The sequence below is a fragment of the Nematolebias whitei genome, chromosome 12 (genome assembly GCF_014905685.2).
Source record: "Nematolebias whitei isolate Nwh7 chromosome 12, NemWhi1, whole genome shotgun sequence".
Lineage (NCBI taxonomy): Eukaryota > Metazoa > Chordata > Actinopteri > Cyprinodontiformes > Rivulidae > Nematolebias > Nematolebias whitei.
Window position 1 is genome coordinate 33,800,232 of NC_056509.1, and position 9,949 is coordinate 33,810,180.

A 9,949-nucleotide genomic window follows, 5' to 3' on the forward strand; every position below is an offset into this window, starting at 1 on the left:
TTCTTTAATAAGTAATATGTCTGTTGGCAAAATATCCCATGAACCGCTTTGTATTTTAATAAAACTCAAAGGAAGTAATCAGTCATTAGCTGCACGTCTACAGCCGATTAACTTTTGGACTCATTCTGATTAAAGATGGCCAACAGCCACTGTGTCATTTTTTAGATGTAATGAGCTAGAATTTGGTGTGGTGGTGTCAGAGCAATCCCCTAAACGTCCCGAGTCATGTTGTTTCAAAATGAGCATAAGTCAGGCCTCTTCAAAGTTTCTCTTTTTTTACTTTTGTGATATTTTTTTACATGTTTATTTGTCACGGCTCATTTCTTTCTTGTCTCCAGTTGCTTTCAGAATAATGTTGAGATCCATGTGGCACACATCCAGAGTGGCCTGAGTCAGCTGGGCAATCTGCACGTGTTTGCTGCCAACAACACCAATACAGTGTGAGGACGTCTCCCCCCACCCCCCTTCCCCCACTACACACAGTGTGGCATAGTCATGTTTCTGAAAACGGTGCTTTCATGAACTGTCAAGACTATTAAAGACTTGTGTTGACATTGTGGATCACCGTTACACAGTCTGCACTCGGGTTTTGATGCCTTTTGATCTATCAGATCTTAGCATTTCCACCTTCAGGCATGGCTGCTGCTGCCCCCCCCCCCCCCCCACACACACACACACACACAGCTGGTATCACTAATGTGACCCTAAAAATCTTAAGTTAATTGCTCTTTTCTGGAGAAGCTCATTTTTTTTTCAGTTTTGTAAAGTTGTATATGAAAGTGCCTCTAGGCACGTGTACATAAATGTTTTCTTTTATTAAACATAATATTGCAACTCTTGTTATCGTTTGTCCAGATTTATTCACAAATAACTATTTTACAATTTTATTTCTAACAGACACACATTAACTCTGTAAATCTTACATAAAGCCACCAAAGTCAGCTATAGCCTTGTTTTCCCACTCAGAGTCAGAATCGGTGACATCGTGGGTTTCAGTGGTTTGGATCAGAGAAAAGTGGCCAAACCCATCTGTGGCCCTCAGCTGTGGATACTGCATCTGGTACCCTTTATTTTTGAAGTTACTTTGGGTTGTAATGCGTGGAATCACAACTTTCATCTCCGGACCTATGGTTTTATTCGGTGGGAAATTCTCATACCCCATCAGAAAATTCGGGGCCTGGTCACCGGACATGTCGGCTTCCATCTTGATACGATGCTCGCTTTTGTTAGAACAAATGTGGAAGTCACAGCTCGTGCTCATCAGGCCAGCCTTGTTCGTTCGTGTCCTCACTGCCGCCATCGCTTCGGGGTTTTTTTTGTCATAGAAGCAGGAAGGTGGTGACCGGTCAAAGCTGCTGGGTTTGTTGAGAAACCCGGTCCATGGTGTGTCGCTCTCTGTGGCTTGGTGCATCGCAGACCTCAAACTGTCTTCGTTGAAAGCACCTATCCAATGGACCTCTGCCGTGTCGGAAACTAAATAAAATATGAATGTTTCTTTTAGTTTTAGCTTAACTTGAGGGAATAAAGGTGTTCGTTTTAAAGGCATACAAGAAAAACTACCTTTCTCTGGAGTCCATCTACCTTCAAGATGGGTGAATGGATCTCCAGCTGGTGTGTTGGACACCTTTGTGGATACTGAGGAGCCAATTTGGCGACGATACTTGGCCCTTCTGTTCTGAAACCACACCTAAAACAAGAAAACCATGACAAACTGATTTGGTTAAACTTTCTGTTAAGAGCAGGACTATTCAACTGGCAGGGCCATTCAATTTGGCCCGCTTCGTTTAAAAAAAAAAAAAAAAAGTATATTTTTGGCTCTGGGGGTTCTGTTTATTAAATTTATGATTCAATCCAATAGAATAAACATGTTTAAAAGGTAACAGATCATTGTAAACTTTGGTTTATTTACATAATGATTTTAATTGCTGGCTGTCCAACCCCAGTTTTTTCAGAAACTGTGGCCCCATGAGCAGTTTTGTTGACCAGCCCTGATTTAGAAGCTAATTATCTGCTAATTATCCATAAGCTGCTGTATTCATGCTCACAACAGACTCATGTTCAGGCTGCTGTTTAATGTACCTTTATAGTATTGTTTAGCGTTTAACTTGGATCCTTGTATACCATTTCTTTTTTTATAGTTTATATTTGTGCTATTTTTGGGTGTAACTGGGACCTCGAGTACACAATTTTGTTCCACTTCATGTACCACATGTGACTCGAATGAACCTTAAATCCTCTGAATAAAAGCACGACTCAACTTGGCACAGTTCCAAGGCTTTTCCACTAATAATGGTTTGTGGAACCAGTCCCTTTTTTCAGTGCCCTTTTCTCTGGGGTTCCAAGCGGGTCGAACGGCACCAAAACGTGACGTCAGAACACTTGTCGGTCGCTGACTGGTCAGGTGGTGGAGTCACTCGTGATTTGAGAAACTTCACAACAAGATCTGCCATTTGCAATAACTTGAACTTGAGGGACGACTGGACTTATTTTAAAGACCATAATGACAACACCATGGTCTAATGCTGAAGTGCAGCTGCTTTTTGTGCTTGGTGGTCAACGACAAAATTCAGAGCAAGCTAGATGAAGCTCTGCCGGTCCCCGACTCCCCCGGTCCTCTCCACCGGAGCCTCGGAACCCCCTCAGGCCGTGCAGGGCGTCGTATCCCCGGCTCCGAGCTCCGTCGGTCACTGCAGATGATCCTTCGTGCTGCTGACCCGGGGCTTGGGCTCCAGTCCCCGGCCTCGCATGCTCCATGGGCTCCGAGCTCCACTGGTCACCGCGGAGGATCATACGAGCTGCTGTGCTGGCTCGCAGACACATGCGAGGCTGGGGCCCAGGTCCCTGACCCCCGGCAGACGGGTGGACCAGGACGGGTCTGGGACGGAGGGTGGAAACGATTTTTTAAATCATTTTATGTATGTATATATAGTTTAGTTTTTGTAATCAGTGAAGTTTAAAAAATAAACAGTGCCAGCTTTATCATGAAATCCTGTTAGACACAAAATTATTGGATCTCTCAGGAATATTTCCCTCAGCCATGTTTAAAGAAGAGCTACAGCCTTTTATTCAACTTTATGCCAACCCACAGATGTACAAATCACAAAACAAGAACTTTAAATCAAAGCTAAAAAAAATCTGAACAAGAAACAAAACTACACATCTAAACTGAACAAGAAAAGTAGACACAATGAGTGCAAATGCATCAAATGAAGAAAACTATAAAAATTTTAAATAATGTTTTTGTAGAATCTGGTTCAGAGATTTAATGATGAACTAAAATTCATTAAAAGTTCATTAGCAGGATTTATATATCGTTTAACTTGATAATTTTAATAATCTGTATTCTTTTTAATTTACCAGAAACTTCAACATAAATTCTCACCCTGTACTGAAACCTGTTCCAGGGTTTTACCACCAGCATTACCACCACCAGCTGGTGAGGCACGTGACGTCAATTGGAACCCCGCCCACTAGAACCGGTGCTGAAAGTTTAATGGAAACACAACATGTATCGTACTGAGCCGAGTCGAACCGTGCTGTACTGGTACTAAAGGCACTAATGGAAAAGGGGCATCAGCTCCCTGTGCCCCCTGGGAGGGTTCCCTGCGGGGACAGCGGGGAGGAGAGAACGGGGAATACTTCATTTCGTCCTTTCCCCAGTGGACCAATGTGACCCGTTTGGTAATTTCATTGGTCAGTTTTTAACCTTTATTTATACTGGCAGTCTCATTGAGTCACGAGGGCCTACCCCCAAGAGAGACATGTATTGGGCAGCTATGCGAGCGTCCAGGTGTGACAAAGCTAAATGTTTTGGCGGCATGAAGCTCATCAGCCCGTCAAAAAAAAATCCATAAATTAGCCGCAGCATTTTTATAAGCTGCTGCTGGGTTCAAAGCATTTGAAAAAAGTAGCAGCTTATAATCTGGAAATTACGGTACTTTAAGGATGCTTTTTATGGAAAAGTGTCAGAGTCCTACCTGAATTCTGGACTCTGGCAGCCCAGTCAGAGCCTCCAGCTTCTCCCGCAGGTAGATGTCCGGATATTTGGTGTCGGAGAAAACGTTCTCCAGCAGCTCGATTTGCTGCCGGGTGAAGTTCGTCCGTTTTCTCCGGTGGGTCAGGATCACGGTGCAGTTGTCCGGCTTCGGGTCGGAACTGAAGTAGTTTGGGACACCTGAGGCTCCGAAATCTGCAAGCACAAGGACACACTGGAGATGTGTCAATTACGCACAGCAAGAAAAACTAGAGAAATTGCATTTCCTGCAAAAATGCAGTGTGACTGCTTATTGTTGAAGAACTTGCTGAAAAACTGCTGAAACTGGCTAAAAAAAAATTTTTTTAAACATCCTGAAATGTAGCTGAAATGAAAGAACAAGCCTAAATTAGCAGAAGAAAGCAGAAAGAACACATATTTGCTGAATTAGGTTTAAATAAGCACAAATGAGCACAACAATTAGGAAAGAAGCTAAAAATAGGAGAAACCCCCCCGAAAAACATTTAAAACCAAGTTGAAAAGGCAGAGACAAGCTTAACCTACGCCAAGGAAGTGAAAAGAGCTAAAATGAGCTACAAGATGTGGAATTAGCTGAACATTCTTTTTAAAAAATGCATAAAAACAGCTAAATATTAGCTGAAATAGCAGAAAAGCTGAAAGGAACAAGCTGAAATTAGTTGAACCAAGTCAAATAGGCTGAAAGTAGCATAAATTACCACGAAAAACTGGAATTGTTTTGAAAACTGAAATTGGCTAAACAATTTCCAATTTTAAAAAAAGCTGAAAAGATAGAACAAGTTTAAATAGAAAAAACACGTTTGCCCAATGAGCCCGAAAGAAGCAGAAATTAGCACAAAAAAGTAGAACTTATCTGGAAAAAGCTTAAATTAGCAAAGAACAGCTGAAAAATAACAACAAAAAAAGCAGAACAAAGCTGAAATTACAAGAAGTAGTGGGAACACATTTTTGCTGAATTAGGCTGAAAATAGTTAAAATGAGTGGGAAAAAAACTGCAATTACTGTTAGTTGAAAAAGCTTAAATTTGCATAACAACAGCTGAAATAGTAAAAAGCTAAAATTTGCAGAAATAAACTAAGGAGCTGAAATTAGCAGAAAGAAGTTAGAAGCACAAAAATGTTTGCAAAAAGAATCTAAAATAAACACAAATTAGCTGAAAAAAATTGACATTTGCACAAAGAAGCTGAAAGAAGCTGAAGCAGAACAAAATGTGAAAGGAGCAGTTAAAGGTTGTAAACACATCTAAAGATTTGAAGGATGGAAAATGAGCTCAAATCATTTTATATGAGGGAAAAAATGGCTGAAAAGGCTAAATATCTCAAAAAGCTAAAGTTGCACCAACAGGCAGCAGGATTGTCCTGAAAGAGCTGAACGTTTTGATTCATGATTTGTTGAAGTAGCTTGAAAACTGCGGGACGAGAAACGCACCGAAAAACGCACGGAAGAAAAATGCATCACAATAGTGAACGCTTCAAAAACATTCACGCAGCAAACAAACAAACAAATAAATAAATAAATGCCACAACTTTCCGCCACGAACCTGAATTCACCAAGATGCTCATCTGTGGCGACCCTTCTTGGTACACCTGGAAAGGACCCGGATCCCCCTGAACCGCAAACATGACGAGCCTCCACCTCTGGACTCCAGAGACCAACTGAGGTCGAGACTTCTTTAAATTATCATTCGGGTTTTAAAACAACCCCCCCAGTGATCAAAGGTGAGTCTGACCCGACGTGTGAATGGCTCCACCGTCGGCCGGCAGCCGCCAGGCCCCGCAGAGGTGCGACCCGCCACAGCTGGAGCGGTGCTGCGACCCATGTTTGTTTAAAGAAGCCTTAATGGAAGTTACAAACTAATCCCGCGTGTCCCCTCCGGGGCTCCGTACAATACACATCGGCAGGGAAGAGAAAATAAAAACATCCGCTGAGTGACGGATGAAGCAATAATGGATCAATGTTCTTCGAAAAAGAAATAAAGACAACTTTTCTCAAGCAAAGGTCATGTTCACGTCAAAAACTGGGACAATTATAACATTAGTAGGGAATTTGTGTGAAAATCTAAACTGAATATAGACTGATTATCAAAATGGCAAAAAACAAACAACACCACACCCACACCCCCCCCCCAAAAAAAAAATATAGACATGCAACTACTACTGTCATAACTTTTATGGTTTCAGTTAATTTTATAGTTTTTTTTTTTAAATGCTTGCTTGTATTTTTTAACAGCATCTAAGATGTCTTTTTGAATAAACTTTATTTCAAACAAACAATATTACAAAAATCTTCCGATCCAAAGAAGCATCAAGACACAATAAAAAAAAGATACATAACTATCACAGACCCTATCAAACTAGACCTCCCAGTTCTTAACTAAATATAAATGCAACTATATCAAGAAATATACAAAAATAACTTCAAGTTTAAATAGCAGAGGATCTGAAACAATAAACAAAGAAATACAATACAAAGAGAAAAGGAACAATAAACAACAAAGGGATCTGCTTATAGGATCAAATTAAATTTCTGCATAAGAGATTTTGTTCTTAGAAGTTATTTTATTGTATAAATTAAGCTTTTCAATAGAGGCACTTGCTTGTATATAGTTAATGTATTCCACTTTGGCCAACGGTGTTGTTTTTAAAGAGATTTATAAATAAAGTTGTACAGTATGCATCTTTAAGTTCAAAATTAAAAATTTTCTAAGAATTGTAATTTAGTCCTATTTTGAGTTCTTTTATTTTGGAAAAAACATTTTTGCACAAGAGATTTGAGGTAATTGTTTCTGCTTTAATCAAAAACAAAAAGGTTAAACAAGATAGCTAGCTATTTTAACAGCTAGTCGGCTAAAGCTTTCTATCTCTAGCTAACTTGAAAAACTGATTTTTATTTCAAACAAAATAATTAAATCAAAGTGGCATAATAAAAAAAAAGTCATTTCTTTCTTTCTTCATTTATGCATCACAAGTATTTATGGATTTTGTTACAAAAAGGCATAGGAAGCAAATGCCTATTAATTCCTACCCATATTTAATGCTTCAGATCATTAAATAAAATGATCATTTACTGTACAGTATATAACCACACTGTGCCACCCAAATATCCACTTTTTGTCATAAATGTTTAAAAAAGCTCACGTATTCTCTGCTTAAAAGTAAATGAAAAACTCAGTTAAAAAAAAAAAAACCTTTCATCAGAAGTGTTTTACTGCTGCTCTTCAGTTTGGGGTAAATTATTATTAAAATCTAAAAACAATAAACAGAGGAGGCAACAATCTCAATAATCATTTAATCATTTCAAACATATCGTCACTGAGCAGGCCATCCTCGGTTAAGATGGAGGGGTCAAGAGGTCAGGCAGGCAGTTTCCTTTTATTTGGACAAGAATTAGTTTTTTCAGCAGAACATTTGAGTTCAGTTTCAAAGGTTTACATTTTCTGACACAGTTGGAACCCACAGTGTTTTATGGACAATATAAAACTTCTCTCTGTCCAGGTGGATTTTATCTTTGTGCCTCCCAAACATTTCATAGTGACGATTGTGATCCATTGTTGGCTTGAATTTGTAAAAAAAAAAAAAAAAGGCTAATTTAAAAAATAAAATAAAATAATCCAGGGCATAATGACCAAAAACAAACCGTCTTTCACCTATATTACTGCTTTTATTCACATATGAATCACACTTTTATTCCCTGTAGCAAATATTGTGTAAATATAAAGCAACCATTTTTAAATGTAACTTGATTTGAGAGTTTTTAAGGACGTTTAAGTTGTGGCATGAGGGTCCCGACCCTTACTGTGGAACCACCGCTCTAAATAATTCCCAGACGCTTTATGTTGGTGAGATTTCTATAAGGTTCAGCTGCGTGGTTAAGTCGCTGCATCATTCAGTTTATGACTCATGCGCAGCACTCGGTTGTAAAGAACATTCAGTTACAAAAACCTTTCTGTGACAATGAGCTTGTTTTTGAACCCACCTTGAAGCCTGCGTGTCACTTCACATCAACACCTACTTGCAGCTTTGCAGGTAGGATAAGCATGTTGGTTAGGATGTTGCTGTCTGAAAACCCTAAATGGGTATTGGCTTTATTGCTATGTTAAAATCAAGGTGTTGTAGTTCCTGCTCCCGTGTGACTGTCAATCAGAAGTCCTCTGATAGCTGTGGTAAATAAACGTAACACTCCTTATACTGATTATAGGGGCAGAGAAAAACAAAACCAGCAGTTTTATAGCAGGCTTTTTAGTTATTTTTTGTTCAGAAATGAAAAATAAAGACAATTTCTCCTGTGAGGACTGCTTTTCAAACTGTAAACTATACAATTTCCTCTAAATCTAAACACAATCATTTTAACACCTTTGAAGAACAAGCAGCCAACCGTTTAACTTTATCAATATTCATTTTTTTTCCACTTTCAGACAAAGATTTACAGAGATGTGTTAGAATGTCAGCTGTCTTCTCAGGGTGTTTTCTTGTGTGTTTACGTGACATTTGACGTTAGTGTGTTTTCGATCCTGGTCAAGGAAAAGATCTAAATAAAGGACAAAAGGAGATCATTATTTGACTGTTTAGACAAAAGAGTTGCAAAACAATTTTTTAAAAAGTATGCATGTAGAATTTTTTTTGTTTCCTTAGGTCTTTATGTAGTTTTTAGATGGTTTACATGACCGTAAATGGGTTTAAATGTAATCTTTTTGTGTTTTGAGGGGCCTAATTTGAGTTGTTTTGCATCTAATAGTTTATTTTAGTCTGTTGGCTGTTTTGCACCCTTTAAATTGTTGTTTGTAAACAGCTGCATTTTTTATTTTAAATTTAAATAGTTTTTACCCCCCCCCCAGTCATCATCATCTAGTAAAACCTTAATTTCATTATTTTAATTTCCCTCAATGTTCATTTGTTTCTTTTTGTTGTACATCTTGTCTTTTTTCAGGGCAGGCCCCAGGGCTGGAGCCACATTTGGGGCCCTGTCAACATAATTTTATTACTAAACTGACTACCGTATTTTCCGGCGTATAAATTTCTACAGTGTATAAGTCGCATCAGTCAAAAAAAGCATCATGAAGAGGAAAAAACATATAAAAGTCGCTTTGGCCTGTAAGCCGCGTTTATTATGCGTCACTGCCGACCTCTGGGAAATGTGGGCTGGTGTACCAAAAGTCGATTGGCGGCCACTAGAGCGCACACGGGAGGGGATTAACAAGATTAACACTTAAAAGCAATTACTTGTTTGCTCAACATTATAGCAAAAGGGTCAGTTTAACTTTTCCTTAATAAATGCACTTTGATGGTGACTGTTTTGTGGGGAGTTAGCAGTAAAGGAACAACATATACACCTACGGGTAGTTGTGAAAACCCTAGAGGGCCCCCTCGTGCCTCTATCAGCTGCAAATGGTAATGCTTACTCTGGTTCATGTCAGTATGAATGAACATTTAAAGTGTCAGCCAAAAATTGCGTTATGAATATGGGGGGAAAAAAAAGTATATAAGTCACAGGACTGGCAAATCTATGCAAAAAAACCTGCGACTTATACGCCGGAAAATATGGTATATGTGCACATTAATGTCATTAATGTCTCTTAGCTTTAATGTAATCAATAACATGTAAAACACAGAAAAACTATTAAATGACAGATTTTTTTTGTACATCTTTAATTTGGCATTGCTGCCACTTTTATTTATACTTGAAAGTATTTTATGGATCAAATAATTTTAAAGTGTTATGACAATAAAATAGAAAACTTAAGGAGTATGAACATTTTAGGGAGTGGTGGCGCAGAGGTTAGAGAAAGTGGGCCTGTCATCGGAAGATCGGCCGGTTCAACTCCTGGTATTAACAACATCAAAAATGTGGGTGGGATAAGTGAAGCACCCACACCTGCCTCCACCCTCATTTGCCCCACTCTATGCCCTTGAGCAAAGCCCTTAACCCACACCATCTGCT

The 9,949-nt window shown here is 38.9% G+C and overlaps 1 protein-coding gene across 1 annotated transcript; it reads right to left on the minus strand.

Moving 5' to 3' along the window:
- Window positions 1-919: 919 nt before the first annotated feature.
- On the minus strand, window positions 920-5,634 carry mixl1 (Mix paired-like homeobox). The gene is made up of 4 exons (XM_037685150.1): window positions 5,553-5,634; window positions 3,978-4,189; window positions 1,561-1,687; window positions 920-1,473 (listed from the first exon to the last, which is right to left on the minus strand). The coding sequence occupies exons 1-4, from the start codon at window positions 5,632-5,634 to the stop codon at window positions 920-922; spliced, it is 975 nt and encodes a 324-aa protein (XP_037541078.1).
- Window positions 5,635-9,949: the final 4,315 nt, after the last annotated feature.

Excerpts from the sequence above, each read along its gene's own strand:
- mixl1 (XM_037685150.1), bottom strand. The coding sequence starts at position 5,634 with ATGTTTGCGGTTCAGGGGGATCCGGGTCCTTTCCAGGTGTACCAAGAA. Across the intron at positions 4,190-5,552 it reads GAGCATCTTGGTGAATTCAG|ATTTCGGAGCCTCAGGTGTC; the intron begins GTTCGTGGCGGA and ends TTGTGCTTGCAG. Across the intron at positions 1,474-1,560 it reads TAGATGGACTCCAGAGAAAG|TTTCCGACACGGCAGAGGTC; the intron begins GTAGTTTTTCTT and ends TATTTTATTTAG.